At 44.6% G+C, this 24,347-nt stretch overlaps 1 protein-coding gene across 1 annotated transcript in view; it reads left to right on the forward strand.

Moving 5' to 3' along the window:
* pear1 (platelet endothelial aggregation receptor 1) overlaps window positions 1–24,347 on the forward strand; it is a 52,100-nt gene that overhangs the window by 14,135 nt on the left and 13,618 nt on the right. Inside the window, exons 2-12 of the mRNA XM_063199327.1 lie at window positions 1,064–1,177; window positions 2,045–2,146; window positions 5,502–5,602; window positions 6,734–6,826; window positions 14,555–14,801; window positions 16,883–16,988; window positions 17,630–17,766; window positions 18,585–18,797; window positions 21,926–22,100; window positions 22,805–22,925; window positions 23,836–23,999. Of these exons, the coding sequence (XP_063055397.1) occupies window positions 1,068–1,177; window positions 2,045–2,146; window positions 5,502–5,602; window positions 6,734–6,826; window positions 14,555–14,801; window positions 16,883–16,988; window positions 17,630–17,766; window positions 18,585–18,797; window positions 21,926–22,100; window positions 22,805–22,925; window positions 23,836–23,999 (1,569 nt within the window). The 5' untranslated portion in view covers window positions 1,064–1,067. The remainder of the gene's footprint in view (window positions 1–1,063; window positions 1,178–2,044; window positions 2,147–5,501; window positions 5,603–6,733; window positions 6,827–14,554; window positions 14,802–16,882; window positions 16,989–17,629; window positions 17,767–18,584; window positions 18,798–21,925; window positions 22,101–22,804; window positions 22,926–23,835; window positions 24,000–24,347) is intronic.

Genomic DNA, 24,347 nt, shown 5'->3' on the forward strand with positions numbered 1-24,347 from the left:
TAACTATATTTAATTACCATCCCAACTGTGTGCGCAGTGCTGTTAAGACTGCTTATAAGCTAAAGTAGCCTAGCTTCCAAATGCCATGGGCAGACAAGATACATTGCTACATTGCTATATTTGTTTGAAATGATTTGGGGGCAAAATAGGAGCGAAACACATCGCAATATGACACAAACTACCGGACAAAATACCTTCTACGTTGGATTTGGACTTTAATTCAAAGACAATATGCACACAATGTCAAGTAAATCCGTTTGTTTTCAGTGTCTGTCTTCAGTCTGTTTCGTTTCTGTCCCACTGTTGTTTACTCGCTAGTCCAGCGGCAGCGCAACGCGCAGGATGTGTTGCCAGGTGTAGAACGACAAATAAGCCATTAGTGTTGCCAGGTGTAGAACGAAATAAGCTGTTTTGGGCTGTCTTGGAAAAAAAGCCCAAAACAGCTGCTTATAATCATTTAACCCTTCTTCCTTGAAAAATCTATGACGCCCTGGTCAAGATTTTAGGTTATTTTATGAAATGCTGCATTTTCCCCTTTGTTGGATAGGGAAATATAAACTATAAATTATAGAAAATATTATTGAAATGAAAAAATGAAAAAATATAAATGGAGATTAATTTAAATTCATGATTTTATCTCATTTTAACATTTAATTTGAGATCTTTTCCTCAGAAAGAAAAAGATTTGGGGGGAAATCGTCGCATATCAAAAAACCGTGCAGAAAACCGTGATATCAATTTTCATCAAGAAAACCGTGATGCAAATTTTTTCCAAAACCGCCCAGCCCTACTATATACTATGTTGGTCTATCTATCTGCGTGTCTATCTCTGCTTGTCTTTTCTCTGTCCGTATATCTGTATATCCGTATATCCGTATATCTCTGTGTTTTTATGTGAATGCACATTTTTTTTGCCTACCTTCTCTTATGTGGCTGTTTAGACCCCCCTCAATCTCTTTACCCCAATCACACAATTACTCTCTCTCTCTCTCTCTCTCTCTCTCTCTCTCTCTCTCTCTCTCTCTCTCTCTCTCTCTCTCTCTCTCTCACTCCATCTCTGCAGCTCCATGATGATGTCAGTGCCGATCTTTGTGGTCTTGTTTTTCCTCGGCTCTCTGTGCGACCTTGGTCTACCTTTAAATCCCAGAGACCCAAACGTTTGCAGTCTATGGGAGAGGTAAGTTCAAGGAGTTGGCTGTATCCTGTCGTCATGCAATAATCTGTAATCTTGGACCAGTATGTGTGTGTGTGTGTGTGTGTGTGTGCATGCATGCGTGTGTGCGCGTTCGTGCATGTATCTGTTTGTGCGCGTATGTGCATGTGTCTTTTTATGTGTGTGTGTGTGTGTGTGTGTGTGTGTGTGTGTGTGTGTGTGTGTGTGTGTGTGTGTGTGTGTGTGTGTGTACGTGCACGTGCACGTGCATGCGCACGCGTGCGTATGTGCGCATGTGTGTGTGTGTGTGTGTGTGTGTGTGTGTGTGTGTGTGTGTGTGTGTGTGTGTGTGTGTGTGTGTGTGTGTGTGAATGATACATCCCTATACAGCAATAGAGATCCTCCTGTGGGACTCTCCCTCATTGATTTGATGCAGTTGCATTTCACTCATGCGTACAGCATACTGCAGCAGGAGCCACTGAAGGATACATCTGCACTGCAAAGACAGAACGTCATAACTTCAGCTCTGAATGAAAATAATTTATGGTCATTTTTGGAACAATAACTGTCATTTCATAGCGGTCAAATCAATTTTGTAGTCAATTTTTGTAGATTTTTTTTTGAGGAAATAAAGGGCTGCCTAAAATTCTCAGTTCCAGACAATGTGAGTTACTGAAAAGTCCTTTGTAGATCACACATGGCCTCCAGTAGCGTCTTCTTTGTTTGTGTGTGTGTGTGTGCGTGTGTGCGTGCGTGCGTGCATGCGTGTGTGTGTCTGTGTCTTTGTGTCTTTGCGTGTGCATGCATGTGTTAGTAATGAGTGTATGTGTATTTTCACGTGTGTATATCAGTGCATTTAATTGCTGTCCCACTGCCCACCCCCCTGTGCAGTTTCACCACATCTGTGAAGGAGTCCTACGCCCACCCCTATGACCAGGTGTTGGAGGAGTCCTGCTCAGAGCCTTGGAATGCCAACAAGTGCACCAGGCACAAGTAAGACCACCCTGACACACGCTCCACCTCATGCCAGGCCATAGGTGCTAGAGCTAGACTCACTCAGGTTTCACTGGTTCCACTCAATGACTGCGGTGGATGAGATGGGATAACTTGCTTTAACAGCAGTGGGCTATATCCAAGCTGTGCGCCTTATGTGAGCAAGTGGGAGATAATGAAGACGTTTTTTAAACGAAATCTCTTTACCTCATGTGATTTAACCCCTTAAGACACGGCTTTATATATTTGTTGTTACCAGTATGGCAATGACCAAGTTGTGGTGCATTACTAAAGGGCCTGTGTTGTGTCATAGTATTGTAGTGCTACAGTAGTTACCTTTGACTACCTTTGACTATTTGACTATTACAGCGTGCCACTGGAGGTATGGCGTGCATTAAGGGGCTACAGCAGGTCTTTGTATGCTCTTTACAAAGTAGCTTAGTTTATCCGTAGCCCCGTAATGCACGGTGTACCATCTGAGGCATGCTGTAATTAACCTGGTTCTCACCCGAAAGTTGAGCGGAAATGCACGAAGGGTCTGCGTGAGAGCCAGGCTACGCTGTAATAGTGATTGAAAGGTTAATTACCATAGCACTACTCTACTATGACATAACAGAGGGCCTTTAGTAATGTACTACGACTCAGTCATTGCCATTCTGGTAACAACAAATGTATAATGGCGTGTTTTAACGGATTCAATTCTTAAGTCTACTTTATCCAGACTTTCATTTTTTTCTAAAATAAGGTACAGGTTCCTCATGCCATGTCGTGCTAGACTCACTCAGGTTTCAGTGAGATTTGAACAATTTGATTAATCAGCCGGCTACGCAAGATGTTGTATATGAGAGTTCAGAGGAAAGGGCATTTGAAATGAAATGTCTTAACAAACAAAACATGTATAAATGTTTGTAAATTATTAAAGGTACACTGTGTGAGATTTTTAGCTGTTTATTTCCAGAATGCTAACTCTTTCATTACCACCATATTGGTTACCCAATATTTTACAATAAATTAGTGCATTTTTTTAAATGTCAGAAAAATATGTAAAATATATTTTCTTGCCACACATCTGTGTACTCCGAGTCTAAAAACAATATTTCAGTATTTTACTACAGACAAATACCCTCTTTAGTAAGTAGAACAGTGAAGAAAATAAGTTTCTACTGTGCGTCAAGTTGAGTATAGAGTTTTACCTTTGCATATTAGTGTTCAATGGTTCACATAAGAGTTTATTACAGTTTTTCTCAATCGGTTTTGTACATTTCTCACAACAGAACAATGATTCTCAAAAGTCTTTGTTCAATTGTGACTTCCTGGTGTTACCTGTGCACATGGTCAAATCAGTTTCTCATTGTTTTCGGCATATAGCAAATGCTCTCGTCCACCATGCCATGTCTGTGTACAATTCTCAGTGATTTCGTACATTATCAATTGCTTTTGTCATATCACTCAAAAAGCTTTGTCACTGAATGCATAAAACTATCTCAATCTTATCTGATCAATGTAATATAAAACTGAATTTACAACATTTCCCATCCAATCTAAACAGCATTTCGCTTCAGAAAAGATCCTCAAGAGTGTAATATTCAATTGACAACATGAGAAATTGATTTGACTACCTTGTCCATACACTATGACACATGACTAACCATTCTGCTAGCGCTGATACGTTCATTGACACAAAAAACTTGGTTTTGAAAGACAAATAAGGGTTTTGAGCAAGAGACTCGGTTTTGCAGGTTATCCACCGTGTTTTGCCATTTGTTAAAGCTGTTTTGAGAATGAATATTATGTTTTGCAAATTGCGAGAGAGATTCGAGAAATGTACAAAACCAATTGAGAAATACTGTAAAATGACTGTTTGTGTGTGTCATTTGAGAACAAAATGACCTTTTTAGAAGAGAGTACATTGTTTTGAGACAAGACGTGCATTTTTCAGAGGTAATGAGGAGTTTTGCCCACTGTGTGTGAGGTATGGAGATTTGTGTGTAGAGTTTTGAGAATTCGAGAACTGATTCCGAAAATTGTGTGTAAGCAATCGAGAAAAACTGTAATATCGGAAAATATGTGCACATATAAAACCGGCCCATGGCTGCACAGTGGAGTGAGAATCAACTCCTGCTAGATGAGTTTGATATGAGCCGTGTTGTATACTGTTAAGTAGAAGTACTCTTACAGATGTAATTACAAAACTATTGGTATGATGTTACATGATTTCAACTTTGTAATATCCTACTACTAGTGTTGTCATTATTACATTTGTAAAAGTACTTCTACTTCTACGTTAAACACCTCTGGATGTGAGTTTTCTTGCCAGACACGTCTGCATCATGTAGTTTAATCTCTTTTGCTCTTCAGAGGCCAAATGTCTAGAGCTGGTGCAGTTGTGTCTGATGTGTTAACAATGTGTTCCTTAATCACTTACAAACATTTGCAAGTGTTTGTTTGTAATTAGTTTACTCTTTGGTAAGTGGTAATAGATTATTCATAAAGCTTTGAAATGTATCATTATTGTGAAGTGTTACCCCACATCCAAAAAAGGTGTTTAGCTACAGACTGTGCTGTCTTATGTCAGTGCAATGGTTTTCCACTGCCAATAAAACTGTTGCTTACAATGTTGCCCTTAAAAGGCAAAATGTAGTAACCATGGCAACACAGAAAGTGAGTAAAATCAATTTAAAGTTGTCATGCGGCCCATTCAAACATGTTGGTAGAGGCATTCTCATTCTCATGTGCTTAAAAGGTAAAAAGAAGCAATTTAATCCCACGACAAAGAGGTGTTCGAAATTCAATTTTCGTTGGGCAGAATAGTGTTCGGATGAAATCATAATGTTAAGAATTGGGTCAAGAATTATGCTTCATACACCAATAGTGACCTACGTCATAGAGTATTTGATTGGGAAAGGTGATATTATCAAAAGTCTTTTTTTCAGTTTCTTCTCTTTTTTCTGTTAGCTACTTTTTTCACATTCTGCCTTTGTAGAATTGAACAGCATACAGTTAACCCATCATGTTTTATTATCATGTTCAGGATAACCTGCTAGTCAGTGTACAGTTAAATCATCATGTTCTATTTATTTTAGGATAACCTAAAAGACAGCGTACAGTTTTTTGTGCCTCTATTATGATAGGATAGCGAAGATGTGACAGGAGAGCAGTGGGGAGAGCGAGACAGGAAGATAGAGAGAGATTGTGAAATGACGTGCCTCGAACCTGTGTACCTATGGTACGGTGATCTACGCGATGCGTCACAGCACCCCCAAGACAGCGTACAGCTAACTCATATTCTATTATGATCTTCCAGATAACCTACAAGACAATGTGTAGTTAACCCATCATGTTGTGTCATCTTTAGGATAACCTACAAGACCGCGTACAGGCAGGCAGTGAAGACAGACTACCGGCGAAGGTACACATGCTGCCCAGGTTTCTACGAGAGCAGAGACAAATGCGTCCGTGAGTATCGATAGAAGCATCTCTCTCTCTCTCTCTCTCTCTCTCTCTCTCTCTCTCTCTCTCTCTCCCTCTCCCTCTCTCTCTCTCTCCCTCTCTCTCTCTCTCTCTCTCTCTCTCACCCCCTCTTTCAACAGCTTTCTTATTCTCTCTCATTCTTCTCTTTCTCTCCCCCTCTCTCAGTCATTCTCCTTTTCTTTGCCACTGTTCTCTCCCTCTCTCAACTTCTTTTTCACTGTCTTGAGTTTGCTCTCCTTGCGCCCGTTGTTTTTCCCCCTTTTCTTTTCTCTGCTGAGGTGGGTTGGAATTTTGGAGGTCCATATTATCGGTAACTTTCACAATTCCCAGAGCACCGTTGATTTCTCTCTCTCCAGGCAAAGTTCATCACTTAGCATGGGTGGAATGAGAGCGGGAATGTCAGGCCACACAGCCAAGAATCCCTTGATTTAATTTAATTGGAAGACTTCAGCAGCGCAGCTGAAGTGATTTTCAACTTGTTAGTTAGACCTCCAGCTCTCTCCTGTAGACTCAAGCACAGAGAGTGGGCATTTCTCAAAACCTAGTGCGCGCACTTCCAAGTGTATCAGCCTAATTAGTCACGCCCAGTGATTGGATACTCTTTATTAGTCACGCCCAGTGATTGGATACTTCGTAGAGTTCACGAAAGAGTATCCAAACACTAGGCATGACTAATTAGGCTGATACACTTGGAAGTGTGCGCACTAGGTTTTGAGAAATACCCTCTGTTCTCTCTGAAGGAGCATGACAGAAGATGGCATGCATCCCTCTTCTACTTGCAACACTCCAATAAATGCTTGTTTTGTTTACCCAGCCCTACACATAAATGTCATTTTCAATAAGTCATAAATAACGTCTCTCTCTCTCTCTCTCTCTCTCTCTCTCTCTCTCTCTCTCTCTCTCTCTCTTGTGTGCGTGTGTGTGTGTGTGTGTGTGTGTGTGTGTGTGTGTGTGTGTGTGTGTGTGTGTGTGTGTGTGTGTGTGTGTGTGTGTGTGTGTGTGTGTGTGTGTGTGTGTGTGTGCTCATGTGTGCTCATGTGTGCGCGCGTGTGTGTGTGCACGCGCACGTATGTACGTACATGCACGTGTGTGCGTGTGTGTGTTGGTGTTGGACAGCTCGCTGCACCAAGGAGTGTGTGCACGGCCGCTGCATCGCCCCGGATCGTTGCCAGTGCGAGGGAGGCTGGCGTGGAGACGACTGCTCCAGCGGTGAGTTACTGTAACACTCCTCCCATTACACCCCCCACTACACCACCACTAGACACCTATGCCATGTCTGTCTCAAATGGTGCACTTATGTCAGTGCACTTACGGTTAGTGCATAGTGAACACAGTGGACTGAGGTCTTTAATGCATAGTGTCTTGGAAAAGTTTGAGCACTATGCACTGTGCCGTCACTGGAAGTGCTGAGCATTAGCTCGCCAAAATATTGGTTGGCTACTGTTAACATTGCCCAGCGGCTCATGCTTGTATTTACATTTCCTTAACCCAAAATGGAAATGATCTCACATACAATACCTAGCTTGACATGAAAAGGTTGGTGTCTCAGCAACATTGCGTACAGAGTTGAGAGTTAAGAGACTGTTGACCAAACTCTTCTACTGAACTGAATGCCATGCTTCTTCTGCACTGTCAGGTTGGCAGGAAAAATATAGCAAAATTAAATGAATAATTTCATGAATTGAATAACTTAAGTAGCCAAAATAAACCAAAAATAGGCTTAACATCCCAGCAGAATCATTTTCTTCTTTACAATGTTTGTAGGCTATGTATTATGCTTTCTGTAGTTCTTTTTAGGAATGCACAAACTTGTGAAACTGGGTGCACAGAAATAAATAGTGTGGCACGTCCCATGTCAGGGGGGCCTTGGCTGGACTCTACCAGTATGTGGGGGGCCTTGTCATCCTCCTGATTTAGTGCATGCAGTGTCCATCGTTCAAGCACTACGTTTTTGACCATTGTTAGGGCAGCATGAAATGTTCAGCGTGACTGCCCTACGCACTGAAACAAAGAGACACATGAGACATGGCACGACAGTAGAGAAACAAGGAAAGGAGAGGAGAAGAGAGATTCTTTATTGTGATTCTCTATGTGTCCTCTCACCTCCCCATCCACCATCCACCTCCTCCCACCTACAGTACCCATGCACTTATCTCATTTACCCATCTCCCCGTCAAATCTCTCTGACTCTCCCAGTCTTTCAGTCCATTCCTCCCTTCAGACACTAGGGGTGTAAATCACAGCCTTCATGACGATACGATATCGATTTCTTAAATCAGGGATTCGATTTTTTTCGATACTTAAGAATTCCCCACGATACGATGCGATTCGGTTCGATTTTTTCCAATTACTTTTCCACTACTATTGTGTGATGCAGCTAGGGCATTGTAGGGGCCAGCGATTCGATTCTTTTCGATTCTTAAGAATGGCCCACGATAGGATGCGATTCGATTAAATCGCCGGCCGATACTTCCGATACATCGATACATTTCGATTTTATTTACATCCCTATCAGACACCCATCTCCTCCCACCTGTGCAAGCAGAAGCTCTACCTCTACCTTTACCTCCACCTCTCCCCTTCCCCTCTGACTGTCCAAGAATCCACTGTCTCGTTCCCTACCCATGCACTCCATCCAATTCTCTCTGGCCAGACAGCCTCTGCACACATACAGACACATGCATGCTCTCACACGCACGCACACACACACACGCACACACACACACGCACACGCACACACACGCACACGCACACGCACACGCACACACACCGTCACAAAGGCTCTATTCATGCAGGCCACAGGAGACTGTGGAGTGTTGCCCAACAGCCGCTCATGTTATTATAGCCATTCGGCGTGGCAGCGACCCCAATGTTACTGTCTTAGGGCCTCCATGGCAGACCTCCTGCTCAACACCTACTCATGTAGACTCTGCTGAACTTTAAAGCCACAGGGTGTGTATTACACACCGTATAACATTTCAAGTTGGTTAAACTTGCAAATGAAAGTCCTGCTGCTCAACTTAAGGTTTATCACATTAGGGAGTTTTTTTACCTCAGGGAGTTAAAGCAAAGCTGATCACAAAGAGCAAGTTTATGTTGAGCTATGTATGACAGCAAGAGGGACTATCATCTGCAAGTGTACATGCAAACCATGCAACCAAATAGCTTACAGTGTGAAGTTTTTAGGTGTTCAGCATTAACTTTTGTTTTTCCCTTTCACAAATTGTCTTTGGTTTTGATGAATATTCCACCACCATCATACATTACATTTAGCAGAATCCTTATCCAAAGCAGACGAGGACATAATCATGCATCATGTTCTTGCAATCTTTTTTAAAATATATTTTTAGGGCTTTTTATGCCTTTAATTTGTATGTGATAGGATAGTGAAAGAGGAACAGGAAACAAGTGGTGGAGAGAGAGATGGGAAAGGATTGGCAAATGACCCGTGCCGGAATGGAACCTGGGTCGCCGGCGTAGCAACTCAATGCCCTACTGTTAGGCCTCGGTAGGGCCATGTTCTTGCCATCTTTAATATGTAGGGTTTTTTTTTTTATTATTATGTATTTTTTTTTTTTTTGGTCTTTTTGACTTTATTTATGATAGGACAGTGAAGGTGGTGACAGGAAGCGAGTGGGGAGAGAGAGACGGGGAAGGGCTGGCAAAGGACCCGGGCCGGGAATTGAACCAGGATCAGCCGCATGGTAGACGAGTGCCCTACCGTTTGGCCACGGCAGGGCCTAATATGTAGTATATTACCTTATCAGTAGCAGATGGTGCATGGTTAATGCTTGCTATAACACAATAAACTCAAAACAGCAGTAGCTAACTCACTGCCATGTCCCAGCTCTGGGAAATTTGGAGAAGAGAAGGAAACTCTCTTTTCGCTTTTCTAAACACAAATAAACAAACAATGAAACCAGCCGTGGGATGAGACAAACAGACCCTAGCAAATAGTTTGGGAAAGATTTTGACGAGAGCAAACCTGAGCTGGCCATTCGATTGGGTAGCAATGAGCAGGGAGAAAGGAAGAGGAAAATATCTAGCATCCAGCTATTTCTTTTTTGCCTTGGGTCAGGAACAGCATTGTTGGCTGCTCTCATCACCCTTCCTGGAGCCCGTGTAATTGGAAAAGCGGGGTGGTGAGGAGGAGGAGGGGGGGCGAGGGCTTGGTAAGTGGGCTTTTGGAGGGTGTGGGGTGGACTGTTGACTGGGGATGCACAGTAAAATAAAGGAAGTGTTAATTGAACACTTAGAGAGTCAATCTAACACTTTCTAGATTGTTTTTTGGTCCCAAACGGAGTGTATTGTGTCCCAAATGCGTGCTGAATTAAAACGGTAGATCATACTGTGTGGGAGGGTTGTTGGTGTTGGTGGTGGAAAAAGCTGACACTTCTCTTACCGTACGTAGGTTTGTGAGAGTGTGAGGTACCAGCAGGGGGTGGGGTTTGAGGGAGACGTGGGGTTTGTGGGAGAACCGTGGAGGACTGAGCGCGGCATATGCTCCCTCTTAGCACCCCACAAAGATGTTAGTGCTGAGGGGAAGATGATAGGGTGAAGGTGGAGGAGAAGAAAATGGAGAAGAGGAGTGGTGGAGGAGGAGAGTGAGTGAGACGGAGGATAGATATGTGTGGGAGATAGCGGGAGTGGGGGAGAGGGGGAGTGGGGTGGAGAGAGAGAGAGAGAGAGAGAGAGAGAGAGAGAGAGAGAGAGAGAGAGAGAGAGAGAGAGAGAGAGAGAGAGAGAGAGAGAGAGAGAGAGAGAGAGAGAGAGAGAGAGAGAGAGAGAGAGAGAGAGGCTTGAGTCTTAGGCCTCCACCACAAGCCCGGGAGAGAATGCACAGGGGACGGGGGAGAGGAATTTTTCCCACATGCCCCGAGCACTGCTCACTGCTCACTGCTCACTGCTCTCTCCTCTCTGCAGCACTGCTCTCCACACCGCTCAATGCACACTCCCGTGGAAACCTGGCATTTGCAGACCCGTCATTATCTCATCATGTTAGACGGCCGGTGGAAAGCACATCCTCACACAAACACGCGCCATCAGATGAGAGAAGTGTCTGAGGATGATGTGTTGAGAAATGCATGCATGCAGTGTGTGTGTGTGTGTGTGTGTGTGTGTGTGTGTGTGTGTGTGTGTGTGTGTGTGTGTGTGTGTGTGTGTGTGTGTGTGTGTGTGTGTGTGTGTGTGTGTGTGTGTGTGTGTGTGTGTGTGTGTGTGTGTGTGTGTGTGTGAGCGTGCACGTGCGTGCGCGCGTGCACACATGTGTGTGTACAGTACGTAGGTACACATCTGTGCGTCTGTGTGTCTGTCAGTCTTGGGTAAAGGCTGGGTGACAAGAGTGCTGTGCTGGGTTTTCACACCCACCATCCCAGTTAAACGTTCCTAGTGTGGGATGGCGCTCCGCAATCTTCCCGGATTATCCTCAGCACCCGCACAGTCACGTCAGGCCCCCAAGAATAACAGGATGACACGTCACCGAGAATATAGTGTCTTTGGACCCGGTGCTGGTGCTGGTATTGGTTGGCTGACTGTGACTGGCCTTGGTTCTGTGCAACGCCTGTACACACACACACACTCACACACTCACACACGCGCACACACACACACACACACACACACACACACACACACACACACACACACACACACACACACACACACACACACACACACACACACACACACACACACACACACACACACACACACATACACACACACACACACACATGTTTTCCAGCTTCTCTGGAACTGTCACTGTGAGGACCAGCGGGACCTGTCCCAGAGTGACATACCCGGACCGTATAGTTGGTCGACAGCCCTCGAGCTGGGTGACAGGTTGTCAAGTCTCACTTGTCCAACCCCATGAGAAGTCTTCTCTTTACTTGCTGCCTTTTCCCAAAAAATCTGTATCTTTTTGGAGACGAGCCACCCCCCCATCTCCTTCTCAACTGGAAAAAAAGATCACCTCACATGGCCCTTCTTCTTATTGCCTTTTCCCAAAAAGCTAGACCTTCTTTGGAGACCAAAACCCCATCCTCCTCCTGGAAAAAAAAGTCACGAGGCTTTATTCTGGGAAACAGATGGCTTTCGGGTCAGCGCAGTGCGCAGGGTTGTTTTGGACTGGACAGAACCAAACCAAACTGAACTGAACCTGCTTTCTCTTTGCTCGACTCCCGCTCAGCTCTTAAAAGCTCCACATGTGAGTTTGGACTTCCATGGTTCACGCTTGGCTCTCCTCTCCTGCTCCGTCAGTATTTGCTATTTTTTTAGTGCTCCTCTCGCGGAGGAGTTTTTTGTTTAAACACCGTCGTGCTCCGTCGGACTGCTCCATAACTTTTGTGTGTGTGTGTGTGTTTTTCTGTGTATGTCTGTGTGACGCACGCGCGGGTTGAACGGTGTTTATTTATTCGGGGTAGAGCATTGGCTTGTAAAACCCGATGACCTTTTTTCCAATAACACATTAATTTCACAAAAAGAAGAAACAGGATTTGGCATGGTGAAGTGCATCTTGTCTGGTGCTGCATCAAAGGGACGTAAACAGAGCTGACCTTCCCATAGCCCCAAACCAAACTCAACAAACTCATTTGTCTTCGCAGTCAGCTAAACAACGACAAACACTCAAAGCGACTCGGCTTAGTGAACAAGTCAGGGTGAGTGATGGGATTCGCTGTCAGAGTAAGCAAGACCAAGATATCAGGCTACAGTTTTTAGTTACATGGCTTCGGTGGCAGAGCTAAGTCAAGTGAGCAGACACAGTAACCTCTCAACATTCAAACCATTGTAAGTTTCACAAATTGTGTCTGCAGACTTCCAAACCCCCTCTATACAGTCCCAAAAGGAATTCACGGGCATTTTTTTAAAAACGTGATCTATAGACTTAATCTTACCAGAATTTGGCTGGTGACTGTTGCCAAAATTAATCTCTGTTAGTAAATAATAAAAATCAAAACGATCTCGGACTCACTTCCTATGTCAGCACAGTGGCAACATTCTTGTACCAGATGGCTTATATACCTTCCAATGAAGGTGATTGCCAAAGCTTACAGGGCTTCCATCTCTCCCATTTTCATTTGGGCTCTGATATGTAGACATGTCAGGTGGTGATGACGGTGGAAGGCTGTCTTATTTATGCAAACCTGTAGAAGACGATTCACATGGCAAGAGCAAGAGACATCCTCTCGATGAAGACTACTCACATGAGACATCCTCCTGATGCTCCTGCCATCATCATCAGCTGTCTAGACGAGGGGGTGATTGAAATCCCTTCAGCATCCAGGAACCCATACAGTACCTCCACAGTACTCCACTCCTCCATACAGTACCTCCACAGTACTCCACTCCTCCATACAGTACCTCCACAGTACTCCACTCCTCCATACAGTACCTCCACAGTACTCCACTCCTCCATACAGTACCTCCACAGTACTCCACTCCTCCATATAGTACCTCCACACCCTAGTAGCCCCCCCCCCTCTTCAGACCTTCAGAAACGCTCATGCTCACACACACCCATACACACTCACACATACTCACACAAGCATGCATGCACACACACATGAACACACACAGGCACGCACGCATGCACGCACACACACACACACACACACACACGCGCACACACGCTTGCACGCACACACACATGCACACACACACACACACGCACACACGCACACACATGCACACATTCGCACAAACACACACACACACACACACACGCACCCACACACACACACACACACACACACACACACACGCATACACACACACACACACACACACACACACACACACACACACACACACACACACACACACACACACACACACACACACACACACACACACACACACACACACACACACACACACACACACACACACACTACTCTGTGGAGCTCCAGCTGTAAAATTGCCGATTTGAAGCTCATCTGTCTGTTTAGCCCCATGCAAATCATCCTGTCACTCCTCCCAGAGCACAGGTAACACGATACCCACCAGCCGAAGACAGCACACAGACAGACAGACAGACAGACAGACAGACAGACAGACAGACAGACAGACAGACGGACAAGTAGAGGATTGGATGTCGTGAGTGAATGTGTGTGAGGAAGCGTGTGTGTGTGTGTGTGTGTGTGTGTGTGTGTGTGTGTGTGTGTGTGTGTGTGTATGTGTGTGTGTGTGTGAGTGTTTGTGTGAGGAAGCGGGCGTGGGTGTGTGTGTGTGTGTGGACATGTGCATGTGTTTGTGTGTGCGTTAGTGTGCATGCGTGTGTGTGCATCTGTGTGTGCTTGCATACATGTGTGTGCATCTGTGTGTGTGTGTCTGTGTGTGCGCGTGCACTCACATGTGTGTGTGGGCGTGTATGAATGTGTGTGTGTGGTTGGGGGGGTTGCAGAATGGTAGGGGGTTGGACGTGAGCCATGCAGATCTACTTGTGAGACATTCATGACTGCTATACAAAGACAGAGGAGACAGACAGATTGTGGGAAAGACAGAGGCCATGGGGAAGATGTATCAGCCAGGGCAAAGATGTATCACAAATGGCTGCTCACTCCTGGGGCTCCCTTCTTGTCATCTCTCAGATCTTCTGACATGGAAAAACATGTGATGCTCATACAAAGTATTTTGTATGATTTTTTTACATGTGTATATGTGCTTTAATATATGCGAGTCATTTCAATTTGACAATGATTTTGTATTTCATAATTTTGGAATTTTGCAATGACTTTGTATTCCATGATATGATCTTTCTGTTTTTGTTAAGTGTCACCTCATTGAACTGCCTTTGCATACAGCATGTATGAAATGCACTGGAAAAATGAACATTCCTCTCCTTGGCTATATTGTTTATTTATTTATACATATTTATGCATTTGTTTGTTTGTTTGTTTGTTTTGTTCCTTCATTGGCCAATTTCTTTTGCCATCGCAGCTTGTGATGACCAGCACTGGGGCCCCGGCTGCAGCAAGGTCTGCAAGTGCACCAACGGGGGCCTCTGCAACCCCGTCAGCGGCTCCTGCAAGTGCCCCGCGGGCTACACCGGCCCACGGTGCGAGGACCCCTGTCCCGCCAAGAAATTCGGACCGGGCTGTAAGCAGGACTGCAAGTGTGGCACTGGAGGGACTTGCGATAAAGAGACCGGAGAATGCGTGTGCAAAGAAGGCTTCACTGGCACTTTGTGAGTAGTAGTAGCAGCACCAGTAGCATCAGCAGCAGCAGTAGTAGTAGCAGCAGCAGCAGTAGTAGTAGCACCAGTAGCAGTAGCAGCAGCAGCAGCAGTAGTAGTAGTAGTAGTAGCAGCAGCAGCAGCAGCAGCAGCAGTAGTAGCAGCAGCACCAGTAGCAGCACCAGTAGTAGTAGCACCAGTAGCAGTAGCAGTAGTAGTAGTAGCAGCAGTAGTAGTAGCAGTAGCAGTAATAGTAGCAGCAGTAGTAGTAGTAGCAGCAGCAGTAGTAGCAGTAGCAGTAATAGTAGCAGCAGTAGTAGTAGCAGCAGTAGTAGTAGCAGTAGCAGTAATAGTAGCAGCAGTAGTAGTAGTAGCAGCAGCAGTAGTAGTAGTAGTAGCAGCAGCAGCAGTAGTAGTAGCATACCTGTCAACTTTGAGCTCCCAAAATCCGGGAAAATCCCCATATTTTAAGCCAAGATCCGGGAAATTTTCTAAAGGCCAAATTTTGACAGTCAACGGGATGACAGAGACAGATCGGACGGTGTCTACTCTGCTTTTCATAACAGCGCGCGTGCAAAGACAGATCCTGTCTAAAATCCCTCAGCACACGTTTTACAGCGTGGAGAAACAATGCAATGAAAACAAAACAATGAAATGAGCGCAATGAATTTCTTCTTGTGGTTTTGTCGCACAAGTTGTCTGTTCGTGCAAAGTGTCGTGCTGGTACAGGTTGTGATTAGGTTAATCGCATGATTCGCTGTTCCGAGGCTGTTTTATGCGTTGCATGAACTGACGGTTTCTGAGGAAAAGAGTGGGCGCACAACTCAAGCGCTACGGAGCTCGAAGTTGACAGCTCGTATTTTAAGGAACTTCAATTCTTGGTGGTATCTGGCATAACGTCTTCTGGCAGGTAGCTTGATAAGCAAGACCCCCTGTCTCTCTCTTCAAGAGGGGGTGTGGCTCGTCGGACAGGGCCGTGGGTAACCTATAAATAGCCTAGGACTACTGGTCCTGGACCGACAGTGTTTTTTGATAATGTGAAAAATCCGGGATATTTCCGGGAAAAAATTCAAATCGGGAAGAAATCAGGAAATGAGTCAAAATTAGGGAGTTTCCCGGGAAATTAGGGATGGTTGACAGGTATGGTAGTAGTAGCAGTAGTAGTAGTATTAGTAGCAGCAGTAGTAGTAGTAGCAGCAGCAGCAGTAGTAGTAGCAGTAGTAGTAGCAGCAGCAGCAGTAGTAGATGCAGCAATAGTACTTGTAGTAGTGGTACTTTGTGAGTAGTTGTAGCAGCACCAGTAGCAGTAGCAGCAGCAGCAGCAGTAGTAGTAGTAGTAGTAGCCACAGCAGTAGTAGTAGTAGTAGTAGTAGCAGCAGCAGCAGTAGTATTTGTAGTAGTAATAGTACTTGTACTTGTAGTAGTAATAGTAGTAGTGGTAGTAGTAGTAGTAGTACATGTATTAGTAGTAGTAGTAGTAGTGTGTGTGTGTGTGTGTGTGTGTGTGTGTGTGTGTGTGTGTGTGTGTGTGTGTGTGTGTGTGTGTGTGTGTGTGTGTGTGTGTGTGTGTGTGTGTGTGTGTGTGTGTGTGTGTGTGTGTGTGTGTGTGTGTGTGTACACGCTCAAGTCTATGTCTGTGTCTGTGTGTGTCTGACTGCATACGTCTGTGTCTATAAAATTACGGCCATAAACTGACACACGAAAAAGAATGGTGACCCAGTTTACCTGTTTGAGCTTGAATACATCTGACTTGGAGATCCAAAGCAGACCTGTTGAAATATAATTCATCCATCTGCGCTTAAAAATAAACCTGAGTGTTTGTTCAGCTCTGCTCTGGCTTTGTGAACGGAAAACTGAAAGAGTGTCGGAGACTGAGTAATGCGCTACTTCAGCCAACGTTATTGCTTTCAGGAGTAAATATCAACACAACAGTCTCTCGCCAAGACGAACTACAGCAATCCACCTTTAATGATAGATCACAGGAGTGACCTCATCTCAGTAATGGAGTGCAAAAGTGGTACACTCTTTATTACGTTAAAGCGGAGTAGTTAAGACATAATGCAATAAGGAGTTTTTCAAACATTTTTCCACAGCTGTGAAAAAGCTTGCCCTAAGGCGCGCTGTCCTCGGAGGTGTCCCTGTCAGAACGGCGGCTTCTGCCAGGGTAATGGAGTCTGCATCTGCCCCCCAGGCTGGACGGTACGCAAGCAAAAGCCAATACATCATCCACATCGCATTTAGAAATAACCGTAACCAAAGAAAGAATGCCTCATTTTTGTCTGTGTCTGTCTGTGTCCGTTTCTGTCTGTCTGTCTGTCTGTCTGTCTGTCTGTCTGTCTGTCTGTCTGTCTGTCTGTCTGTCTGTCTGTCTGTCTTTCTTCCTGTCTATCTCTTGTCTCTTCCTGTCTGTCTATGACTCTTCTTCTTCTTCTTCTTCTTCTTCTTCTTCTTCTTCTTCTTCTTCTTCTTCTTCTTCTTCTTCTTCTTCTTCTTCTTCTTCTTCTACTTCTTCTACTTCTTCTGCTTCACGTCCCCTTGCCTCTTTTTTCCTTCATCTGACAGTGACTACTGAATACTTTTAAAATGGATGGATTTAATTCATATAATGTTATGTTTTAATTATATACTAACAATATAATATTGATTTATGGTGGTGATGAGCTGTATCTGTTAATCCTCTATTAGATAATAGTGTTATAGTATATTGTTGTGCTGTGTCAGTAAAATACATGAAATACACCATATTGTCTCATATCATCTTCCTCCTCCTCCTCCTCTTCCTCCTCCTCCTCCTCCTCCTCCTCCTCCTCCTCCTCCTCCTCCTCCTCCTCCGTCTGCAGGGGGTGGTGTGTACGGAGCGCTGTGAGGAGGGCCGCTACGGTGCCAACTGTGCCCATGAGTGTGTGTGCCACAACGGTGGCCACTGCGACCCCGAGAGTGGCCAGTGCGTGTGCACAGCTGGCTTCACCGGGGAGAGGTGACAGGCCTTTCTTTTTGTTCTTTTTACTTACAGTGTTTCAAACACGTAATTTTAACAGGGCTTTAACTACAGTACAATGTACTTACTCATTAGATACAGAGGAATAACTGTGTAGTGCAGTAACATGCAAGCGAACAAATGAAAGTGTCAGCTAAGTGCAATGTAATGTAATGTAATGTAATGTAACATCTGCCTTGTGCCTCAGTTCAGCCCTTTGCCTCCCTGGAAGAATTCTTTGCTTTGGCCAAGTATTATAAAACCGCTTTATAGTACAGTATGGTCATTATTGTCATTGTGGTATGTAGATGAAGTATAAATGAAATATATGATGTAATTACATGCACTACACTTTGCCGTTATGAGATTATTAGTGTTTTACCCCTGTGGTCAAGACTATGGACATCACTCAAAAGTTTGCTTTGATACGACTATCACAGTCTTGGTCGTTTATGCCTTTGGCAATCAAGCAAAGGAAACAATGTGATTGTAGGATAAGTGTTCCTAGTAATTAATGCCTATGTACATGTAATTCATTTTAGGGCTTTATAGCATAATATATTCAGAGAGCTGTGGTGAAATTGTAAGGTTGTACTAATTCATCTCAAATGTCCTTGTACAGGAATAAAGTCATTGCAAGTCTTCAAGGCTTGAAGTTCTTTTTTCTTCTCAAGTAGTTCATCAGTACATCCATCAGTAATCCATTAGTTGGCCCTCATATCTGTTTTTCTGTTGTGCGTGTGTGCATGCATGCGTGTGTGCGTGCGTGTGTGTGTGTGTGCATTGCGTGCGTACGTGTACATGTGTGTGTCACCCAGGTGTAATGAGGAGTGTGCGGTGGGCAGCTACGGTGAGGAGTGTAAGGGCGTGTGCGACTGTGCCAACGGGGCGCGCTGCTACAACATTCACGGGGGATGCCTGTGTGAGCCGGGCTTCAGAGGCCCCCACTGCCGAGAGCGCATGTGCCAGGACGGACGCTTTGGCATGCACTGCGAACAGCGCTGCCTCTGCCACTCACCACACACCATCAGGTAGGCTACACACACAGGCACGAAGGGGAGTAGAGTTGACCTACCGGGACTTCAACCCCGGCCTTCCAGGTACTAAGCTGGGGCTCTGACCGCTATACCAAAGAGAGTAGAGAGAGAGAGGTTCCATTGGCCCATTGTTTCCGGGTTCTATTAGGCAGACCTAGGCAGACCTAAGGACTGTTCTATTCAATGCTAGGAGCATTATGACACCCCCTTTAGGCAGACCGGAACCTGGTCATGTTAGGTGCCCATAGCAACCTTTTACAATGGCATATCTCTATACTTAAAGAATCTCTGGCTATACCAAAGAGCCGGCAGGGCAACTCTCCTCCCCTTCGACACAAATGGTGTCAGAAGTGGGATGGTTACCGTGAGGAAGCGTACTGAGGAAGCATACCCATTGTGTGTGAGCCGTAGTTCCATGTGAGGGACCCCCAGGATTGGTGACCGTGGTACGAGGGACCCCAATGATGGGTGAAGCATTGATGATGGGGAACACTGGATAGGGAGGTGGTGTGTGAGGGACAACACGAGTGCGTGAAGCGCACAGGTGCATGAAGCGCTTCCCGAAGGGGAAAGCAGTGTGATGGAGTGACCATCACTAGGGTAGTGGGTGTGTTCTGACTGTCACGCCAATGAGCATGGCTCTTTGGTGTAGCGGTCAGAGCCTCAGGCTAGTACCCAGAAGGCCAGGGTTTGAGTTCAGTAGGGCAACTCTACTCCCCTTCGCTACAACACACATGGACACACAGAAACATACACACACACAGTTGTGTGCATGCAAATAGGCATAGTTATGCACATGCACACGCACGCACACACACACACACACACACACACACACACACACACACACACACACACACACACACACACACACACACACACACACACACACACACACACACACACACACACACACACACACACACACACACACACACACACACACACACAGTAGGCCTATACACACACTTGCATGTACACATGCAACATACACAGCTTGTCTCTCTAATTTCAATTATTCTCTCTCTCTCTCTCTCTCTCTCTCTCTCTCTCTCTCTCTCTCTCTCTCTCTCTCTCTCTCTCTCTCCGTTTCTGTCTGTCTGTCTGTCTGTCTTTCTTCCTGTCTATCTCTTGTCTCTTCCTGTCTGTCTATGACTCTTCTTCTTCTTCTTCTTCTTCTTCTTCTTCTTCTTCTTCTTCTTCTTCTTCTTCTTCTTCTTCTTCTTCTTCTTCTTCTTCTTCTTCTTCTTCTTCTTCTTCTTCTTCTTCTTCTTCTTCTTCTTCTTCTTCTGCTTCACGTCCCCTTGCCTCTTTTTTCCTTCATCTGACAGTGACTACTGAATACTTTTTAAATGGATGGATTTAATTCATATAATGTTGTGTTTTATTTATATAGTAACAATATAATATTGATTTATGGTGGTGATGACCTGTATCTTTTACTCACTCACATACTCAGTGCCTGTTGCCTTAAAAAAAAGTCACATTTCCCACACAAACTAACATAAACAACAAGGAGCGGCATCTACACAGAACATGTCACTCTAATGCACTTGAGTATTTCCTATTTAAGTCTGGCATTTTAATGCTATTCCCCTTTGGGTAGGGAACATTCTTCTTCTCCTAATGTTGCTATTTTACTCTTGATTCATTCCAATTCCCCCTTGAGATTTTACTGACACTTGTCCTCATATGTCATAGTGTTTGGCCAGAGTTTTTGCCAACAGCTGTCTGAAAACAATTAGAAAAAGAAGGAAAACTAAATAAAAGGGGGAGAAAACAGAACAGAGCAAAAAGGAAAATAGCAACAGCAAGAATGCCAGTTGGAACTGTTAACAGTTGAGAGCGTTGGACTTGTTGAACTTGTTCTTCAGAAAACCAATAACAGTTTGGTTTAGTCACATTGTGTATGTGTGTAATCATATTCCAGGCAAGAACCCCCTGTTGTGTGTCCCAAAATCCCATTATTTTGTGGTCAGATTTTTTTGTGGTCTTCATGCAGCCAATGAAGTCTAACACAGATGTGCCGGACAGCTGAAATGTATAAGAACTGAAAAATAAAAAGTCACTGGCTTCAGAAAGCATCAGGATCTTTGATGTGCTTGTGTGCCTGAAGGAATAAAATCCTTAACAAAACACAAAGCCATTTTCTCTCAACCTTAAAACAACTTTTCCAAAATGGTTTCAGCGTTTCAGGCCGCAACTGTCACTGTAACTTCAAAGTTTTGTATGGATTTTGGTTGTAAGATGTTAGTGCCTTCATGTAATTACCTGTAAGCAAGTGAAGTGTTGACAGAAAATGATGAGGGCAAGATAGATGGAGATTGCGCAAAAAGCCAAGACAGATTCGAACCTGGGTAACTTTGCCTGTATATGGTATGGGTTTTCTTAGTGCAGTGTTGCACAGCACCCTTGTAACATTTGAATATGCATTGCCACACGGCATGGTCCAAACCACCACTAAGTTTGGAGAAGAGAGTTTCATCAATGTTATCTTCCAAACTAAAGGATGACCAACGATGAAAACAACGCATTTTCTCTTTGATTTATTCACTCCACACACATGTTGAACACTGACCATTGGTAAGAACAAAAATCTGTGTCGTTGGTGAAAGCATTGCCGTAGGGAGGGACAAAAAATAAGTAGATTAACAACCAATGATCACGACTCTCATAAATCTGTTTGGCAAATGTATCCATGACACACGTCTGTGCTGGTCCATCCAAGGCTTGCTGTGGTCATCGCACAGATGGTACCAAGTCAGCCAGTAATATGTTTCCCCTACAGCTGCACGGACCATTGCTGCTTTTATTTGTGTGTGTGTGTGTGTGTGTGTGTGTGTGTGTGTGTGTGTGTGTGTGTGTGTGTGTGTGTGTGTGTGTGTGTGTGTGTGTGTGTGTGTGTGTGTGTGTGTGTGTGTGTGTGTGTGTGTGTGTGTACATGTTTGTGTGTGTGTACATGTTTGTGTACATGTTTGTGCGTGTGTGTGTGTGTGTGTGTGTGTGTGTGTGTGTGTGTGTGTGTGTGTGTGTGTGTGTGTGTGTGCGCGTGTGTGTGTACATGTTTGTGTGTGCCTGTGTGCATACTCACCTGACCATTCTCCTCTGTGTGTGTGTACCAGCTGTCACCCACTGAAAGGCGAGTGCACGTGTGAACCTGGCTGGGCCGGACTCTACTGCAACGAGACCTGTGCCCACGGTTACTACGGCAACGGCTGCTTGGAACCTTGCCTGTGTGTCAACGGCGGGGAGTGTGACACCGTCACTGGCCAATGTCACTGTGCACCTGGCTACACGGTCAGTAATTGGCAAGTCACTATGGATGCTGTCATTTAGTGGATGACGTAGCTGAAAACAACTTTTTTTTATTGAGTGATGTATTCACATGCATGTCATTGCTTATAACATTTTGTTTGTTTAATGAATGTGGGTTCTTTCATTTGCCCTGATTAGTAAAAACAAATTCACGAGAACTATTCATTTTGTTTTTCGTGCAAATAGAGTTTTATTCAGCTGCTAAAGTGCTGAATAGTTGAGGACAGTTGCTGTGGTTGGCTTGGAGGCTCTTTCAGAGTGACTACCATTTCAGTTAGTAAAGTGATTCTCAAACTTTTCCCATCATTCCCCCCTTTGGAGGGTCTGGATGCTTCCGAGCCCCCCCTCGAAGCAACAGCAAACTAATTTTACGATCGCTGCGCTGTGCAGAATCAAAGGAAAGGTGGCTGGTGAGATAAAACAAAGAGGGACTGCAGTGGAATGCAGATGTGTTCCTATATGACAATTAATAATGTAATGGTTATTATTATGATGCTTAAAATGTAGCGAGACAGGAAATCATTTCCTTGAGGGAAAAAACAAAACAAAATCAGATGTCACACGCCCCCCCTGTGATGCCTCCGCGCCCCCCCAGGGGGGCTTACGCCCCACTTTGAGAAACACTGAGTTAGTGTAAGTTGTAGGCTTTCTTCATTTTAACATGTCTTGTCATATTTGGCCTGTAGGGGGAGCACTGTGAGAAGTACTGCGAGAGTGGCATGTTTGGGAAGGGCTGCTCCTCGGACTGCAAATGCACCAACGCCATCGCCTGCTCCCCCATAGATGGCACCTGCTACTGCAAAGAGGGTGAGGCTCTCTCTCTCTCTCTCTCTTCGACAGCCGACTGCCCGCCGGCGTCTGTTGTCTGCATATTCAGGGAGTGCCAGTTTGGAAAGATTTGTAAAACGTCCCGCACCATCCTCATTCCAATCCTATAATAGGCTGCACAGTATGGCTCCAGCTCTTTTGTAGTCAGACTAATGTACCAAATGGATTCACCATTTTGAAAACCTATTTTCAAGGCTCTGACATAAACAAGGAGCGATATCTACAGAGCACTCTCATGCACTAAAATATTTCCTATTTAAGTCTGACATTTTAATGCTATTCCCCTTTGGGTAGGGAACATTCTTCTCTTTATATTGCTGTTTTTTCCTTAAGGAATTCTTATTCCCCCCTTGAGATTTTACTGACACTTGTCCTCATGTGTCATAGTGTTTGGCCTGAGTTTTTGCCCAAAGCTAGCCGAAAACAAATAGAACTAGAAAGAAAACCAGCACACAGCAGAAAAGATAATACCAACAGGAAAGAAGGCCAGTTGGAACTGTTGCACCTGTAACTGGCTCTTCACATAATCAATAGCAGCTTTGAAACCTATTTTCTGACTCTCAATCTTAACCAGTCCATGTTTCCTCTTATAAGTCTTTACTGTATCTTGGGTTTTAGTAGCTCAGAGCTAATGTTGGTTTGCCATTACTATGCTGTTTATGTTCCTTCCGAAGGAGTGGTTAGACTATTGAACCCCACCACACTTATGTACCCCACCACCGCACTATCCACACTACTAATTTAAATGATTTTAAATGTATTCCTAAGCCATTCTATTTGCCTTTTTGGAGTGTGTATGGTATGTCCTTTTAAATAGTTTGTATTTCAGTTTGTAAAGTTATTTACTCCAAGGTTAAACAAGTTCTGGTGTTGCTGTGTTCTGGGTCAGGCTGGACCGGGGTGGATTGCTCCAAACCGTGCTCGCCAGGCATGTGGGGTCCAGGCTGCAACAGCACCTGTCGCTGTGGCAACGGAGCATCATGTGACCCCGCAGACGGCTCCTGCACCTGCACTGCGGGATGGCAAGGGACACACTGCGACCAGCCCTGCCCAGTAAGAGACCAGTGAATTTATAGCCCACACAACTTTATGTCTACAGTATATCTCTCTCTCTCTCTCTCTCTCTCTCTCTCTCTCTCTCTCTCTCTCTCTCTCTCTCTCTCTCTCTGATCTTGGAACATAATCGAACCGGGTCCCTGGCGTAACAACATCGTGCCTTAGCTGTTCGAGCCACAGACAAGGCCTTCTTATCTTTTCTATGTCATACAGCTGTCATGTAATTCTTCAAGGATTTTCCCAAATGCGCCTAATAAATGTGTCTGAAGAAACACATAGACACAGGATTACAAGGAGTGAGGTCTTTAAAGCTTGTGAAAATTAGTTACAACTTGAAAACTTTCA

The sequence above is a fragment of the Engraulis encrasicolus genome, chromosome 5 (genome assembly GCF_034702125.1).
Source record: "Engraulis encrasicolus isolate BLACKSEA-1 chromosome 5, IST_EnEncr_1.0, whole genome shotgun sequence".
In the NCBI taxonomy this organism is placed as follows: domain Eukaryota; kingdom Metazoa; phylum Chordata; class Actinopteri; order Clupeiformes; family Engraulidae; genus Engraulis; species Engraulis encrasicolus.